This window comes from Engystomops pustulosus, chromosome 5 (genome assembly GCF_040894005.1).
Source record: "Engystomops pustulosus chromosome 5, aEngPut4.maternal, whole genome shotgun sequence".
Taxonomy (NCBI): domain Eukaryota; kingdom Metazoa; phylum Chordata; class Amphibia; order Anura; family Leptodactylidae; genus Engystomops; species Engystomops pustulosus.
This window is the reverse complement of record NC_092415.1, coordinates 141119491-141139084: the sequence shown is the minus strand read 5'-3', so window position 1 is coordinate 141139084 and position 19594 is coordinate 141119491. Positions and strand designations below refer to the sequence as shown.

The window sequence follows — 19594 nt, the reverse complement described above, 5'->3', positions numbered from 1 at the left end:
GAGTCCCGGAGCCACTGGCAGGATACAAGCAGAATCCCAGAGCCGCTGGCAAGATACATGCAGAGTCCCAGAGCCACTGGCAAGATACATGCAGAGTCCCAGAGCCACTGGCAGGATACATGCAGAGTCCTGGTGCTGCTGGCAAGATACATGCAGAGTCCCAGAGCCACTGGCAGGATACATGCAGAGTCCTGGAGCTGCTGGCAAGATACATGCAGAGTCCCAGAGCCACTGGCAAGATACATGCAGAGTCCCAGAGCCACTGGCAAGATACATGCAGAGTCCTGGAGCTGCTGGCAAGATACATGCAGAGTCCTGGAGCCACTGGCAAGATACATGCAAAGTCCCAAAGCCACTGGCAAGATATATGCAGAGTCCTGGAGCCACTGGCAAGATACATGCAAAGTCCCAAAGCCACTGGCAAGATACATGCAGAGTCCTGGAGCCACTGGCAAGATACATGCAGAGTCCCAGAGCCACTGGCAAGATATATGCAGAGCCCTGGAGCTGCTGGCAAGATACATGCAGAGTCCCAGAGCCACTGGCAAGATACATGCAGAGTCCCGGAGCCGCTGGGAGGATACATGCAGATTCCCAGAGGCACTCTGGCAAGATACATGCAGAGTCCTGGAGCCGCTGGGAGGATACATGCGATTCCCAGAGCCACTGGCAAGATACATGCAGAGTCCTGGAGCCACTGGCAAGATACATGCAGAGTCCTGGAGCCGCTGGCAGGATATATGCAGAGTCCCGGAGCCACTGGCAGGATACAAGCAGAATCCCAGAGCCGCTGGCAAGATATCTGCAGAGTCCCAGAGCCGCTGGCAGGATACATGCAGAGTCCCGGAGCCGCTGGGAGGATACATGCAGATTCCCAGAGGCACTGGCAAGATACATGCAGAGTCCCGGAGCCGCTGGCAAGATACATGCAGAGTCCTGGAGCCGCTGGCAGGATACATGCATAGTCCCAGAGCCGCTGGCAGGATACATGCAGAGTCCCAGAGCCACTGGCAGGATACATGCAGAGTCCTGGAGCCGCTGGCAGGATACACGCAGAGTCCCGGAGCCGCTGGCAGGATACATGCAAAGTCCCAAAGCCACTGGCAGGATACATGCAGAGTCCCAGGGCCACTGGCAGGATACATGCAGAGTCCTGGAGCCGCTGGCAGGATACATGCAGAGTCCCAGAGCCACTGGCAGGATACATGCAGAGTCCTGGAGCCGCTGACAAGATACATGCAATGTCCCAGAGCCGCTGACAGGATACATCCAGAGTCCCAGAGCCGCTGGCAGGAAACATGAAGATTCCCAAAGCCACTGGCAAGATACATGCAGAGTCCTGGAGCCACTGGCAAGATAGAGGCAGAGTCCTGGAGCCACTGGCAAGATACATGCAGAGTCCTGGAGCCGCTGGCAGGATACATGCAGAGTCCTGAAGCCGCTGGCAGGATACATGAAAAGTCCTGGAGCCGCTGGCAGGATACATGCAGATTCATGGAGCCGCTGGCAAGATACATGCAAAGTCCCAGAGCCGCTGGCAAGATGCATGCAGAGTCCCAGAGCCACTGGCAGGATACATGCAGAGTCCCAGAGCCACTGGCGGGATATATGCAGAGTCCTGGAGCCGCTGGCAGGATACATGCAGAGTCCCGGAGCCGCTGGCAGGATACATGCAAAGTCCCAAAGCCACTGGCAGGATACATGCAGAGTCCCAGGGCCACTGGCAAGATACATGCAGAGTCCTGGAGGCACTGGCAGGATACATGCAGAGTCCTGGAGCTGCTGGCAAGATACATGCAATGTCCCAGAGCCGCTGGCAGGATACATTCAGAGTCCCGGAGCCGCTGGCAGGATACATACAGAGTCCCAGAGCCACTGGCAGGATACATGCAGAGTCCCAGAGCCGCTGGCAGGATACATGCAGAGTCCCAGAGCCGCTGGCAGGATACATGCAGAGTCCTGGAGCTGCTGGCAGGATACATGCAAAGTCCCAGAGCCACTGGCAGGATACATGCAGATTCCCAGAGCCGCTGGCAAGATACATGCAGAGTCACAGAGCCGCTGGCACTACACAGAAGCTCATAGACGGAGCCCGATGCAGCGCACTCATTATCAATAGCATCAGCCTCTCAAAGACTCTGATGCTATTGATTCTTGGGCAATATGGAGAAGGTGGAGGACGGAGGCTGGTGCCCACCACCTGCTCCGCATGGTTGGTCCCCTGGGTGGTTGCTTGTCTCGTCCAGTGGTAGAAATGACCCTGGCTCTGCATTCCTGTGCTGCAGGTACCTGACCATGTTATCGCTGCACAGGAATGTGTCCCATTGTAATTGTTGTAATTCACAGATCCAGGTGCTGTTTTTAGAAACCTGAACCCTGTCAGTACTCACAACAAAGTTAGTTCTTTGCACTCTTCTACATATTATTCACCCTCATCCAAACACTCAAAGCTACTACCGGTATATACTTCCAAGGGTATCTTCAGTAATATATAATATAAAAGAGTTGTGAATTTTTTACTCACACTTATTACATTTATTTTCATTGATGAACATTGCCATGGGGAAAGAGTAAACCCTAGTGAACCAGTCACTGTGTGAGTTTGCTATAAAGCCGCTATTCATAACTACAGGGCAAGTTAGTGCACTGATAACTGGAACTTCTTATTTGTTAGAACAAATATTTTTTTACACCTTGACAAAGTTTGTGGTATACATCAGTGTCAGTGTTACTAGCACCAGATTGGAGATGGTTGTATATTGTGATTTACAATATTAACACTAGGTTACAAAGTAATTACCGCAATGAACGCAATAGATATGAATGCAAACAGTGTGGCGGGGGAATCTGTGCTCTTCCGAGATTACAATTGTTTTTCATTCTACACAAATAGCCAGCTTAGGTCCACAGCTGTTTTCTCTTCTATCCTGTTTATTGTTAGCGCAACCAGCACCGGCAATTGTTGTTTACTTTCATTGCTTAAAACCTTGTTATGTAAGAAGTAAGGGGGTTGGATTACCACACTTTACTAAAGTACATTTTTTAGCATTAATGTCCTATTTGCCTTTTAATGGTTATGTTTGACTGGCTGTCAAAAGCAGCTGAACACAGACAGGAGAATGATTCCTGCTGTAGAGGCTATGGTATATAACTTAATCTGATTCAAGAGGAATTAGCAGTGGCACTGTTATAGCAGAAGTTGCCACGTTGTGATAAGGGGAAAAGCTGTAACAGCAGCCTTCCATGTTCCTTCTTATGCACAATGAGAAACAATATTTATTTGGTCCACCAAAGAGTTTCAAACCACACTGAAAACTTTTTAGTATGCATTAAAGATTGCGCCATGGACCCTACTAAGAAATGATAGTGTTTTTCATAGTTAATAAACAGTCCCTATCTAGAACCTTATGACTATCCCTATGGCAAGATTTATGAGGTGTCCTAAGGAGACTGCACATTGGAGTGCAAAGAATAAAAAACACATTAAAACGAAGGAGATACTATAATGTCCATATTGCGAATCGTTCCATAAATTAATAACGAGAAAATGTATAGAAAATGCTACAATTAAAGAAAATATTCTCCTTGCTTATCCAGGATCTTTTCTACCATTTGTTGTGAGCCACCAACCAGGGTGCCGGCCAGGAGGAGCAAGTAGGGGTAGTCTTTGCCTCTTAAATGTCTATAGTATTAAAAGTTTACTTAAACCTTTGAAGCTTTTTTTGTGTGCAGAAAAGTATTGGCAAAAAGTGGAGTACAGGACAGAAATCCTATTTACACAAACTTCTTAAAAAAAGGAAGGAAGTACCAGGATGAAAGAAGGACACATTAAAGAGGTTTACTACTATTATCTGCACTGTTAATTGATACAGTTTTGTCAAAAGTTTTAGTTATGCTTTAAGATGAGGATAATATTGTTGACTTAGGGCAGTGCAGCAGTGTTTTTCTGTAAAACATTTTGTGGCACCCTCACTGTGACATAATGAGGCAAATCTAGTTACCTGGTCCAGTCACGATCCCCGATTCCGACGGTCCGACGAGCATGAAGTCCGGCGCGATTCATGAACCAGGTCCGCCGGAGTTCACCTTCTTCTTCTCGGTGCTTGTAAGTGCGTGTCTTGCAACACAATTCTAATTGTTAAATCTTGCGCGTTGTCCGAATCCGTCAGGTTGTCCAGTGGCTGCCCCCCCCCCCGATTTCTGTCACGTGCAAGCCGCCGCCGCTGCGCCAAAATCCTATCGTGTGCGACACAATCCGCGGCGTGATGCACCGCAAAACGGAAATAGTCACAAAAATGCACTCCACGGACCCTTACTAAATGAGCCCCAATGTTTTTGTGCCATATGGGTACAACACCCCTGACAATGCATAGGCTAGGTGGTTGTTGGGAATAGTGCCCTCTCCTTGTCAAGATCTATCTGGTGAGCTCATTCAGAAACTACTGCTAGGTAAACTTAGTAATTGCTGCTTGAAGCCACTGCCTGGTCAGGCAAGAGTCAACAGGTGAAATGTTAATAACCAATAATATTCCTTGTACCATTGTAAAGCAAGCTTGAGGCTGGTTTGAGGGTGCTACCACCTGACCAGGGGAGCATGGTGGGCGGGAGCACGTGGTCCTGCAGTTTAGTCAGCAAAGCAAGCAGAGGAGAGTGCAGCTCTCCACTGTCCTAATGCCAGGAAGCAGGGGTACCCAGGGCAAATCAGGAGATAAAGCCCCAGAGCAGAGGTACACCATCTGTACTTGGCTCCATCTTTACCAACCCAGCCTGAAGTTACTACCAAGCTGTGTGCAACCCTTCCTGTAGACCAGCTATCTCTCACCAGCTTTCCACCATGTTGAATCTGATGCTACTGTTAATCTCTGGCTGCATCATCATCACGGGCTCCCCATCCTCCATCATCCAGGGACTCCTACGTATACCTCAGGGGTGTCCCCAGGGAGAAACCTATTGCATCAGCCTCTCCCTCCACTTTTCTTGCACATACCCTTGAGACCTGCCAGACTGTAGACCCATCCTCCGGTCCCAATACCAAGCACCGTGACCATAGCGTGCCCGGGCAGCATAAGACAGCCATTCCGGTATTCTGGACCCCGGCTGTCTACAACCACCGAAGAAAGGCTGGGGTCTGGTGGGGGATGTTGCAAGGGTATCCAGGAGGAGCCTGAGAAACAGAAGGAGGAAGGGATAAGTGAGTTGTGTATTATTTTAATTAATAGGTACTGTATATCACTAAATTCTTAAGTGCAGAAAAAAATAAAACAATTCAGCTGCACCAGTTAAGAAAAATCGGGTGCTCAACCTTCAGGTTTGTTAAATCCTTCTACATATAAAAATCAAAAAATGGTGGCACTCCAAGTTCAGTGAAAAAGGAATTCTTTTATTCCAAAAGTGCTACGTTTCAGCTCCCATATCTGGAGCCTTTCTCAAGGCTTGAGAAAGGCTCCAGATATGGGAGCTGAAACGTAGCACTTTTGGAATAAAAGAATTCCTTTTTCACTGAACTTGGAGTGCCACCATTTTTTGATTTTTTTAAATTCTTAAGTGGATATCTAAAAATTTTTTATTGGGGTTACTGTACATATTCATATATAAATTCACACAGGCATACAGTACATATCTTGATTATATGGGGGGGTCAATTTATTTATTACGGTGTTCACTGTTTATAATAAACTAATTCTAATAAAAAAATTATTATGGACAATACAATTGTTAATTTTATTAATAAATACATTAAATATCTTAAACATGATACATAATAAATAAAAATCCATTAATATTATGATTACTACTTTATGTTATCATGGAAGGAAACCTATGTTTAATAAATTATTGGGGGAGGGGTTAGTATTTATATTAATATTTGTTTCATGGATCACTATTTATATTATAATTCATTATACGTGTGATAAGTATTATATTTTATAAATTCATTATGTGTTTCCCTTTAGGCATATCATTAATCATTGTTGTGGTCATGATAAGTATTTTTTACGATATATTTTACGATGGCCTAATGTATATTTTGATTATTGTCAAAGAGAATTAAGCAAATTGCCCTTACCCTTCTCCATTTTGGTTACTTTATTAAAGCCATGTAAAACAGGAGTGATGAACAATCTCAATGTTCAACTGCTTCATTCTCTTCAAGGTGATTTTACGGTATTTTGGACTGTGCATCCCCATTGTCTTGGCGTGTTTCAGTAGACAATGTGCATATCTAAAGAGACATGGTCAGCCTCTGTTTTTGGGTATTATTATAATTCATTAAAGATAACCTGTCGCGCAAATTAGCTCACCCAAAATAAATACATTATTAGAAAAAATGATTAAAAAGCATTGCCCTTATCCCTAAACTATTCCTTTCCTTGGCTGCAATGAGTCCAATGAAGCCCTGCATTTTCATGAGTTACCTGCCTCCTTGTTCCCGATTAACAAGTCTCTGTGTTACAGAACTGCATATGTGGAACATTTAGTTAGAGCTGTGGAACATCATTGGCCCCTTCATGTCATCTGACCAGGGTGACATTAACTAAGATCCTGTTACTTATGCATGTATCTGATCACATGATATCACAGTAGCCTCCATGGAGGATGGGAAGGAGTAGAAGTCCACAGGGGCATACTGTAATCATGCCATAATACTGCCATGTGATCACATATATTCGTGAGGTACAGTTTGCTAATGTTAGGAGACTAAATGACCTATGATGATGTCACCCTGGTCATATGACATGCTGAGAAGAAGCATGGGACATGGAGGTGTAAATAGGAGGAGCTGGCCAAGCAGGACATGCCCCCTCTGATGGAAGCTAATATAAGATAAAGTTGATTTATGGGGATGTGAGGGAGATAATTTTTAGCTAAAAGAATGATGTCAGTTATTTAATAGTTCTCTATGGGGACCTGTCACTAGCTGTATATGTGCAAATGTAGTGACAGGTTCCTTTTAAGGAGGTCACTGTACATAATTCATTATGGGTTGGACTCTTTATTATAGTTCTTTATATCACTATATAAATTATGGGAACATATACATTCAATATCAAAATTAGAGAACAATGTATGATAACTTTTCAGAAATAAAGTAATCTCCATTGATAAACTATTGATGGATTTTTTTGAAAGGTGAACACCATGCCACTAGAAGAGTGTTTTAAAAATTTACCAAAGTATATCGACATGAAACCTTTATGTTGCAAACAAGGTTAGAGAACAACATAGTTAGAGAACAACAATGACTGTAGCACAAACAAAGATTAAAATTACTTTTTCTTAATGTGACAATGAATTACATTGTGCTGCCAAAGAACATCATTAGTCTCTCACAAGGCTCTGGAGAGATTTTGGTCCACTCTTATTCCAGTCTCCTCTACAGTTTTGTGGCAGTTGTGGATTTCTTGTTCATAACTTTGTCACCAATGATATTCCAGAGGTTTTCTATCAGGTTTAGATCAGGACTGGAGCTGGCCATTCATTGTTTCAAGGAACTATTTTACCTGTTTTTCTGTGTAACGGGGGCATTGTCCTGCATCAAAATTGCTGATTGATGAACGCAAGGACGGAACCACGTGTTGTTGAAGAAGGATCTAATGAATTCCTTTCATTCTGCCATGTAGCTGTATGAGAGGTCCTACTCCTGCAGCAGAAGACATTCTCCAACCTTCATCCACCACCTTTCACTGACTTCTTTACACAATTTGGATCTGTTTTTCCCCATTTTGTTGACAGACGTAATGGGGCACATTTAATAAGGGCTGTGCGACAGTTTTCTGTCATACTTTGCGTGTTCTTTTTAGTGCAAACTGCTTGCATGTGTATTTAAGAAGTGCCTTCTCCACATTTGTATCACACGTGACCCCTTTGTGGCGCAGCTGCACTATGCATCATGCAACACAAATTAGGGGGTGTTGAGGCGCTCAGTCAGACAGTGCACTGGATTTAACATGCAAAGTCTGGCATAATTGTGTCACACGCAGTCTGTCAGGGCAGTGCAGGGGGCGCCAGATCATGAAGAACATGTGCCAGAAATCCTGAATCTGGCGCACCCTGCACTCGGTGCTTTACAGTATAGACACATTATGCAATAAGCTTAAAATACTGCTATTTTACTAAGTTTATGATATATTCTCATAGGACTGCACAATGACCTTGACAATTAGGAAAATTGTTCTCTTCTAATTCTGATCTCAAATATATATATACTGTATATACACTCACCGGCCACTTTATTAGGTACACCATGCTAGTAACGGGTTGGACCCCCTTTTGCCTTCAGAACTGCCTCAATTCTTCGTGGCATAGATTCAACAAGGTGCTGGAGATTTTGGTCCATATTGACATGATGGCATCACACAGTTGCCGCAGATTTGTCGGCTGCACATCCATGATGCGAATCTCCCGTTCCACCACATCCCAAAGATGCTCTATTGGATTGAGATCTGTGACTGTGGAGGCCATTTGAGTACAGTGAACTCATTGTCATGTTCAAGAAACCAGTCTGAGATGATTCCAGCTTTATGACATGACGCATTATCCTGCTGAAAGTAGCCATCAGATGTTGGGTACATTGTGGTCATAAAGGGATGGAGATGGTCAGCAACAATACTCAGGTAGGCTGTGGCGTTGCAACAATGCTCAATTGGTACCAAGGGGCCCAAAGAGTGCCAAGAAAATATTCCCCACACCATGACACCACCACCACCAGCCTGAACCGTTGATACAAGGCAGGATGGATCCATGCTTTCATGTTGTTAACGCCAAATTCTGACCCTACCATCTGAATGTCGCAGCAGAAATCGAGACTCATCAGACCAGGCAACGTTTTTCCAATCTTCTACTGTCCAATTTCGATGAGCTTGTGCAAATTGTAGCCTCAGTTTCCTGTTCTTAGCTGAAAGGAGTGGCACCCGGTGTGGTCTTCTGCTGCTGTAGCCCATCTGCCTCAAAGTTTGACGTACTGTGCATTCAGAGATGCTCTTATGCCTACCTTGGTTGTAACAGGTGGCGATTTGAGTCACTGTTGCCTTTCTATCAGCTCGAACCAGTCTGCCCATTTTCCTCTGACCTTTGGCATCAACAAGGCATTTGAACTGCCGCTTACTGGATGTTTTTTCTTTTTCGGACCATTCTATGTAAACCCTAGAGATGGTTGTGCGTGAAAATCCCAGTAGATCAGCAGTTTCTGAAATACTCAGACCAGCCCTTCTGGCACCAACAACCATGCCACGTTCAAAGGCACTCAAATCACTTTTCTTCCCCATACTGATGCTCGGTTTGAACTGCAGGAGATTGTCTTGACCATGTCTACATGCCTAAATGCACTGAGTTGCCGCCATGTGATTGGCTGATTAGAAATTAAGTGTTAACGAGCAGTTGGACAGTTGTACCTAATAAAGTGGCCGGTGAGTGTATATATATTTATATATATACATATATATATATATATATATATATATATATATATATATATATATTTTTTTTTTATTTGTTTTTATTGGTAGTAAGAGTACAAATAAAGAACAGGAACGCAGTCCTTGTAAACCAAAGTATAAACCAAATTAATGACAAAATTTGCAGTTGAATAACCTTTGGTATACTTCTTCATGTATACGCTCCGGCCCCTTTGCACTCTGACCATTTTTATGGAATTAAGAAGCAGAACTATTAGGGAGTCCTTAGACTCAATAAAGTGCCCAAAAGGGGCTTCCTAAAGAAACATAAAGTGGAGAGCAAGAGGAAGTAACAAGATGAGTGGAGTGAGGGAGAAAGATAAGGCGCCAGGGTAGACAAGAGGGTGGGGGCGTCCAGGACGGGTGGCACGGGGACAATTGAAGCAAACTGGGGAGGAAACCACTTCAGGTCCTTATATAAATTGTCTGTACTCAGCAGATTGTTGGAGGAGGATCCATGGTTGGCAGGTTTTGCTGAACACATATATATTATAATTCAATGGCGAGGACATATAAGAGGGGGGGGGGGGATGGGGGGGGACTATGTTTACTTCTTTCCCATTTATTGCTCATTTCTATTCTTCAATTTATTAAGAATTTGCATCAGAAAGCCACTTGACCACAACCAGAAGCGGATGTAAAAAGAATTGCCAAGATACACCGCTGGACAGCTTGAGGTTCTTCCGAGGCCATATGTAGTAGAGGATAGGAACAATTTTTTCTCTCATTGCTCATGGTTCTATCTGGATAAAAAAAGTTTTTTTTAATGGGAGGTCGAATTTAAATACTGATAACCTTAATCAGTAATGGCCGAGAACTGCTTTTTATATGATGAAGGTTAATTACCCTCAGAAGGAACACAGTGAAGGAAGTGAGTGTGTTTTGTTCTGTTTTTCTATCTGTTTCTATACCATTGTACTCCCTTGACACCAATTAGTGTATCTGTGTACTGATTCCCTATGTCTTAGATCCTGTCTGAGGATTTGAAGAGTGGAAAAAGGCACTACATCTTGGATGAAATGAACCAGAACATTCATTCTGCAACAACATTTTATTTATTTCTTAATTAATGACATGCAAAAGTAAAGCTATCTGATGACAGCTAGGCTCTTGTAAATGTCATACATAAACTGAAAGGCAACTTACAGTGTTATTAAAATAATTGACTCTGTGCTCCATCCTTCACAGTTTTTTTTTGTTAGTAAAACACGTGTTACTTCCAAAAATACCTATCGCAAACATTGCTGCTATTTTTGAAGGCCATGAGGCTTCATGTACAAATAGCTCTTGATACTTGAACCAATATTATACAATTTCTGCACTTGTGTCTTGGACAGCAACCAATGGTCTTACCAACTGAACACATTGGGGGACATATATCTTTATTTCTGCCAGTTAAATTTTCTAGTTTTGGCGACTTTTCACTGCGACTTTACAACTTGTGCAGTGTGACTTAGGTATCTTTTTTTTTCCAGATGTTCCGACTTTTAACTTATGTATCACTTTTTTTTGCTGATTTTTGCGACTTTTTAGGCACAAATTTGCATCTGGTCCAGGGCAGGTGCAAAGGAAGAATTTTTTTTCATAGACCCGTTTTAGCATGTAAATTGGAATTATTTCACATGCTTTAGATGTTTAAAATTTTGCACATTAACCTGTTCTTTTTAAATTCATAATTTTTTTCATTTACATTTTTTTAATTTATTGGTTACTTCAATGGGTGAGGTCACACATGGCATTTTAGTTGCATTTTAAAACACATTACAACAGCTGAGGAGAGCTTATTTTACTAATTACATTATTGTTAACATGTGTGTTAGCAATAACCCCCTCACATGGACCCCCTCACATGGACACAAGCTATGTGAGAGGGTTATGTACAGGAGTGGACATTACTGTTAATATTGGATTTGAGACAGTGTCCTTCATTTTTTACAAAACACACATGTTAACATATTGTTAGCAAATGTGTTAACACATGCATTAACATTGCATACACAAAGCAAATGTTAACAGTAATGTAATAAGGAAAATCACCTCTCATCAGCTGATGTAATGCATTTCACAACACCACCAAAACACCACGTGTGACCTCATCATTAGAGGTAACCAATAAATTAAAAAACATGTAAATACAAATTGGATTTGAAAATAGGAGTTTTCAAGGAGACTTCAAGCATCTAGAATTCTTTGCATCCTTTCATTTAAAAATTTTGTTTGTTTGGACAATAACAATCTTTTACTTGTGTGTACAAAACCACCATATCCATATGGGCGTGTTTTACAATCCCTGTCATAGCAATATTTGCAAAAGCCATTGTTGTCTAGCTTGTGAGTTGGTAGCAGATGTCTTGCTATGACATTCTGGGGCCTCATGATGGTTCCTAGGTTTGCCATGTTGCCTTCAGTATTAGTACCATATTAGCTGCCTGCTATGTGTTGTCAACAGAAATGACAGAAAGGACAGAAAATACTTCACTGTATTATATGAGGATTCAGAAGGTTCTGTAGTTTACTACCATTCACAGGCTAAAAATAAAAGTCATAAGAACAAACTGATTGTGTCCTTAAAGGCATTGTCCCATGTCCGGTTGGAACAATCAAGAAAATGGGGGGTCCAATTTCCACTAATTGACAGAGTTGTAGTCTTGCTGCCTCACTTAACGTCTTTGCAAGTGGCAGTCATACCATTGGCTGGGAGCCCCGGACTAAGGTGGCCACCCAAAATGGCCAAATACTCTTAATAAATAAGGACCAGTATTCCCTTTTTATATAATTCTTAAAATTGTTTTCAAGACTTATACTTTTAATGACCAACTTTCCAATCCCATCAATCTGATGTATGACACTAAGGATAGAACTTGGAGTAGACCGTCCAGGTTACATCAAATATTAAATCAACCTGTAAACATTACTTTCAATAAAATACAGTCTGTTGCTTAACATTTAGTATTTTTATTAAAATCAATAATAATAAAAAATGTCATTCAATGCAGGTCTCTTACCAAGCAGAATGGTTTATGGGAGGGTGAAACTTTTTCAGTATATTACATTTGGAGAAACTAAAGCATATGACTTATCCAGACCTCCATATGTTTATAATACCGGTCTTTCAATCCCATGCTTTATGACTTGTAATTGTTTCCTAATCATCTCAGTTATTTCTTGCTTCTTGTTTATTCCTTTGTCCATGACCTCATTAGGCAATTACTGCAGCTGGCAGGATTGGAGGGCTATTGTGATAAAATACCAATATCAACTGGACTGAAATAGACAAAAGAAAATTATATTAAAAATAAACATTCATATTTTTCAATATCTGTTCAACTTTTTCATGGTACTGCTAAAGCATAGTCAGTGACATGAATCTCTTCCTAAAGTTTTATTTATACAGTACATTGTGGTAATGTCTTGGTTAAGCCATAATTACAACTGGGAAGCTAGAAATTTTGTGCATATGAAGGATTGTGAAAAAATATGGTTTAATATTATAATGATGTATTATAATGTAGAGCAGGTTACAACCCTCTAAAGAGACAAACAGAAGAAAAACTGAGACACAATGAAGACAAAACACAACGGATGCGCAACTGAAGCTAAGCACCAACGGCAATGTGAAAGAGCATTAATTCCCTCACTCTTACAGCAATACCAAACATCTATGTTTTTAGCAATATACTTTTTTGGCATGCTTTCGGCAAGTACCTATAATTGCCAAAGAACCGGTGATCTGTGTGGTTCATTTTACATTGAATGGTATTTATTTTAATTGTATTTAACTTTTTAGCGCAGCAGCCCTTTTTTGTGTTCGGATTTTTTTTTCTCAGCTTTCAAAAGCAATGACGTTTTCATTTTTCCACTTACAGAGATGTATGAGGAATGTTTTCTGCCAAATAAATTGTACTGTTGTATCATTCAATATTCTGTGCAATGTACCAGGAAGCCGGTACATTGCAAATCCAAATATGGTAGATTGTGCAATTTTCTTCCAAATGTATACGGTGTCAAATTTATATGGATTCGGTCAAATGCATATAAGTTTATTATGTTTTAATACCTTAAAAAAAGATGTTGAATTTCACCATATTTCTCCATATTTCTGCCACTCTTTTATACTTTAATATACAGAGCTGTGTCAGCTGTGTTTTTCATTGAGACCATCTGCCTTTTCCTTTGAGACCACCTTAACTTTACAACTGCACAACATTTTGGTCTCTTCTTATAAAATGTTATGGGTGGTAAAATGGCAAAACCCAGAGAAATTCGGACATTAGGACATTTTCTTTTTCTGTTACAGTGTTCACCATATTTTGATAACCACACATTTTGGGACATGGAGTACTCAACTTGTGTATGATTTTATTTATTAAATATGAGTTTCAATAAGTGATTTAACTCTGTGTTTTATAAACTTAAAGAAAAGATTTGATTATTCACCTTTGACAGTCTATTTTAGTTGTTCTTGATTGACAGCCTTGGGAGCCCCTCAGAGCAACTGAGTTTCCCCCTATGATAACACAAGGGTAAGGCCCCTTCCACACTTGCGTTGCAGATCACGTCAGAGTTTGATCAGGGTGCGATCAGGGTTTGGTTAGTGAAGAACGCACATTTTGCATCAGAGTGCAATCAGTTTTCAGTCAGAGTTTGTTCAGTGTCTCAGTTTTTCATGCGCGTTTTTGATGCAATTTCAATGCGTGAAATGGACTCAGGACTGAGCTCTATTTTTTCTATGGCAATTGATGCGTGAAAAACGCATTGCACTTGCAAGTGTCTCAGAGTGCAATGCGTTTTTATGCATCTCCATAGACTTGTATGGTGCGTTTTTCACGCGCGTGACTTGCAAAAGTAAAGCATGTCGAGATTTAAACGCGCGTTAAAAAAAACGCGCGTGTGTGTGTGAAAAAAAATGCCAGTCGGAAAAGACCCATTGGTTACAATGGGTCAGAGTGCAATGCAAGTTCTGCGCATCAAAAGCACGCGCAGAAAACGTGCGTGAAAAACGTAAGTGTGAAAGGGGCTTAACAATCTCATTCAATATGGCATCCTGCATGCACTGCTTCCATGGAAATGCTGGGGTTGTGTTCAACGGAGTCAATTAAATGGAGAACACCTGTAATAGGTAGCAGGCACAATTGCAGGCGTGTATGGCAGGTGTCTGCTTATAATTCAGTCACCTGCCATGTATGCCTGTTAGGGCGCGGTCCCACGTTGCGTTTGCAAACGCAGACGCAGACCAAACCGCGCCCACCGGGCGGTCCGCGGTCCAATCGCATCGGCGTTTTCAATAGAAACATAGAGAAACGCCGATGCGATTGGACCGCGGACCGCCCGGTGGGCGCGGTTTGGTCTGCGTCTGCGTTTGCAAACGCAACGTGGGACCGCGCCCTTAGGCCCCTTTCACACTTGCGTTTTTCATGCGTGTTTTCTGTGCTTGCTTTTGACGCACAGAACTTGCATTGCAGTCTGATCCATTGTAATCGCGCAGAAAATGCGCGTGAGATGGACTCAGGATTGAGCTCTATCTTTTCTATTGCAATTGATGCGTGAAAAACGCATTGCACTTGCAAGTGTCTCAGAGTGCAGTGCGTTTTTGATGCATCTCCATAGACTTGTATGGTGCGTTTTTCACGCGCGTGACTTGCAAAAGTAGAGCATGTCGAGATTTAAATGCACGTTAAAAAAAGACCTGCGTGTGTGCGTGAAAAAAAATGCAAGTCTGAAAAGACCCATTGGTTACAATGGGTCAGAGTGCAATGCAAGTTCTGCACGTCAAAAGCACGCGCAGAAAACGCGCGTTTACAATGCAAGTGTGAAAGGGGCCTTAATCTTTTTATATAAAAAGTTGCTGATTTTCCCTGATAGTTAAAATAAAAAAATCTACACAGAAAGGCAATTTGTTTTTTGTGATATGCTGAAAAGATTTGGGGTAATCTCATTCACTAGGCTGTTTCTGCAGCAAGATAATGGGGCTCATTTACTAAGGGCCCCCTCGCTGCACTTTTGTCGGGTCTCCCAAATATTATTTCCATTTTGCGGCGAATTGCCCCTGGATTTTGCCGCATGCGATCAGATTTTGGCCCATCGACGCCGACTTGCACACGACAGAAATCGGGGGACAACCCAACGGATTCAGACAAACCGAAGAATCGGAAAAAATTATCTGTGTGGCAAGATCAAGCACTCACATGCACTGGGAAGAAGCAGGTGAACTCCGGCAGACCTCGGTGCTGCAGCGACACATGTAGGAACTTCGACACACAATGTTAGTGAATCACGCCGGGCCCAAATCCTTGTTGGACAATGCACCACGGGTTCTCGACCGGACCGGGTAAGTAAATCTGCCCCAAAGGGGTCTACAGTGACTAAACTGTAGAATTCATATTCATAGACTTCCCATTCCCAGCGTTAAATCTTATTTCTTAACCCCTTAGTGACACAGCCTGAAAAGGCTCTAGTGACAGGGAATTTTTAGCGGATTTCTTTGCTGCAGACTCCGGACCTGCATCTGCTGACATCTAAAGTCAGTGGACGGTCCATGCGAAGTTGATAATATTGGATTAGTGGTAGAAAGAAGTGTATGAAAAGCATCTCTCAGTTTATTTCTGTATTCCTATTGCCCTGGCAGTGTAGTATGATGACAGGGATGCTGTATCTCAATTCTGCGCTAGAGATGTAAAGCTAGATTCTGAGAGGTTGCCATGAAGGCAGTTGATACCTATGATAACCTTAAACTGCCTGAAACCCAGAAACAGAAAATACAGTTGGAGACAGAGCTAAGGAAATTCTCAAGGGACCTGCCATACTTGTTTTTGTTTGGGCCCAAAATTCATTAATAAATTAACTCTTTCAAGATTGATCTTTTTCATTTCTGCTATCTGTGGGTCAAATTGTACATTTTAGTGGCGCCATTTATTATTCCATACAACGTACTGGAAAGTATGGTGAAATTGACCAAAAAAACGCATTTGCAGCATTTTCTTGTCTTTCTTAATGTCTTTCTCCTATTCTCCAAATGACACCTCTCCTTTATTGTTTTGGCCAGTAAAATCACATGGATATCAAATTTTATAAATTTTTATTAAGTTTTAACAGATTTAAAAAAATGTAAATCTTTTGCCATTTTACCAAATTCTGAGGCCAAAAACTTTGTTGTACAGTGCTATGTCAGGTGTCATCTTTTGTACTGGGGTTTTAACTTATATCAATTTGGAACCTATATGACTGATGTTTTATTTAAATATTTATGGATGGAAAATGGCAAAAAAGTGGTGATTCTGACATTTGGGTGCTATTTTCTGTTATGGTGTTACTATTATTTCATACCCCCTTGGATCACTCATATTATATACTGCAATACTACTGTATAGCAGTATATAGTAATTTTATTGCAGACCTATGAATCTCTATGAGCCTGTAGGCTGCAAAGGCATCCGTTTGGTGCACTCAGATGACATCACAGGGAGAACTGATCGGCCATCCAAGATGGCGGCACCCACCGGCAGAGCTGTTACGTGCCGCTATTGGGTTGACCACAGCACTTAACAGGTTAACTGCTGAAATCAGTGCCAGGACCGATTGTGGCAATTAGAGGTGGGTGTCAGCTATGTTATACAGCTGACATCGCTGTGTATGGAGAGAGCTCTACCCGTGAGCTGTCGCCATACCCCTCCTTCTCAACAGCACCACAAGATTATAATATATTATAGTCCGTTGTGGTGTGCGAAGGGGTTAAAGGGTTTTTTTCTCATGAAGTCAACTTTGCTTTAAAGGCCAGTATAGTGATCATCTGATCGTCACATCTAAAACAGCTCTTTATAACACAATATTATTTTGGGTCCTTCTTTTTGTCCTTTTCCTAATCTCTCTTAAAGATATGAGTGAGGCATGAGTTGCTATAAGTTGTAATATGATATTATCATTAGCTTAAATCATGCACCAAAACATAATTTTGCTGTGAAAACTTCAATGGTATTAAAATCACAGGATCTAGATCTCCATGTGATCTTACAGGTGTATATTTTCAAAGTGTTTTTTTAACTAATGCAGTGCTTGAATTCTCATCCACCCTTCTATTCTTCTACCTCGTAGTTAGTCTTTTGTGCATCTTCCCCTTTGTCCAGAGGTGTCTCGGACTAAAGATTGGGATTTACTTCAGGCAAGGCGCTTCTGTTTGTAGCTGTTTTACAGTAAACATTTTATGTGATGCCCTGTGTTAACCAATATCTTTTCTTTAATTCATGTACCCATGACAACCAGCAGATAAATAATAGATGTAGTTGATCTAACATCTGTAATATCACATGCAGCTGTAACTTTGCTGGCAGCAGTAGTTCGCCTAAAAATGGCTGTTAGTGCGGCAGTAGACACAACAAATGTCACAGTACATACGGCGACTGTGGACTCATTAGGTGTGATTACTACATTGCACTGTGGGTCCCACAGCACTTGTTTAAGTCAATGCTACATGTCAGTAGTAGAGCAGTGACAGTCTCAGTGGGAGGAGATAGTGTTGGGTGCTTTTCTCACAGTCACTGCTGTCTCTGCATTAGGAGATGTGTGAAGTGGGGTGTAAGTGCTGCCACAGGCAGATATCCGGGCAGGACTACTTATAACCAGCATTGAATCTCTGCCGATATAAAAGGAAGAGCACCTGTAACTAATTAGTAAGTGGGGACAATGACTGAGCCCAGCAGCAGGAAAGATGGATTTAAAAAATGCAGGAGCGCCACTTTTAGCATCGATGGCTTTAGCTTTACTATAGGTAAGAGTTTCATTATTGCCTTTATCATCTTCTACCTTTGATTTTTTGTGACTAATGTGCACTTCTTTGTATGCATGCTTCACAGTACCGAGCGTAGAATATTTCTGTTAACCCTTCCATATCTGTCCTGCCACAAGCATCACTAGAGGGACCAGAAACCAGAGAAAAAAATAAGTTTGCATTGCAAACAATACCTTACCATAGGTGCGTAGTCCCAAAATATGATGTTAAAGTTTGTAAAGTTTCCCTAAAAAGGTGCTTGCGTGTTAGTCATAATTTGATTTATAGCTATCAAATGAGGGTAGTTGAGAAATTGATCTTTAGTGCCCCCATTAAGCATAATTTCTGTGATGTGTATCAATATGAATTATGAATGTCATCTGTCAGTTTAGATATCAGTATCCTCCATCTATCTACAAATAGTTCTGGATATATATTATATACACACGCACACTACTATTCACAATATGTTTAGTTTAGGCACCCACCATATCTTGTGCTTGATCCTAGTTAATTTGAACTTGTGCTTAAAGGATTTTCGGGGCTATTAATACGTATTTCTACCATTAGGTAAACACATAATTGCTCCTGTTCCCATGTTGACAGGCAGGCACTCTTGGATTAAACACTTTTTGGGATAAGCTAAAGTTTGCTTCTATCAGCCACACGCTTCCACCTGCCGTGCCGCCACTGAGCTATTCATGTTGGATTAATTAGGGTGTTGGCATCTACTGTCAAATCTCTGTTTAATTTGCCAGTTTGTTCTGATTTCTAAGGTCTCATTACACTCTTGTAGAGGTGGCACCCTGACTACTCATGGCACAGCTGCTGGCTGCTTCCTTTGCTGTATGATTGCTTTGAAAGCAGATAGACATTCACTATGTTGTATACAGATCATCATCAAATAAAGCATTATTGTGAAAGATTTAAGTTCCTTGGTGTATAGTACATTGGTTATACTGTATAGATTCAGTTAATAGAAGCATGCATTGTGTAATGTTCAGAGTAATTTGGCTGTAGTTAGATCTGGACTGACTACAGCTCTTTTATGCTCCTATTTAATGAGGTTTCATGCTCTGTGTTTTGTAGCCACTTATAGGAATAGAGAAAGATCATTAGAAGAATGTGGAATTTTGTTATGACAACTTAGTATTAAATGTCTTTTATAAGCATGCCTTGGAAAGATACAGGATGACTTGTGTGTAAGTCTCTTTGAGCTCTTTGAGCTTTATGTGCTCCATGTACTTTGTGTTACTGCTGTCTCTATGTGACAGGTGAAAGATAAAATAGACCTACGAATTAAATGTTATCTCCAAGCAAGATGCTGTAGCAGTGCCAGAGGGCACAGAAGACATCATCCTTAATGCTAAGTAACAAT

The 19594-nt window shown here is 41.5% G+C and overlaps 1 protein-coding gene across 3 annotated transcripts in view; it reads left to right on the top strand.

The window, feature by feature from the left end:
- The window catches only part of PDE1C (phosphodiesterase 1C), a 520097-nt gene that overhangs the window by 27768 nt on the left and 472735 nt on the right, over positions 1-19594 (top strand). The window contains exon 1 of one of the 3 annotated variants that reach the window (XM_072153239.1): positions 18019-18216. The exons of 1 other annotated variant lie outside the window; for it this stretch is intronic. In XM_072153239.1, the coding sequence (XP_072009340.1) occupies positions 18132-18216 (85 nt within the window). In that variant the 5' untranslated portion in view covers positions 18019-18131. Of the gene's footprint in view, positions 1-18018; positions 18217-19594 lie in introns of those variants that run through there. One more of the 3 variants, XM_072153242.1, reaches the window with a different exon arrangement.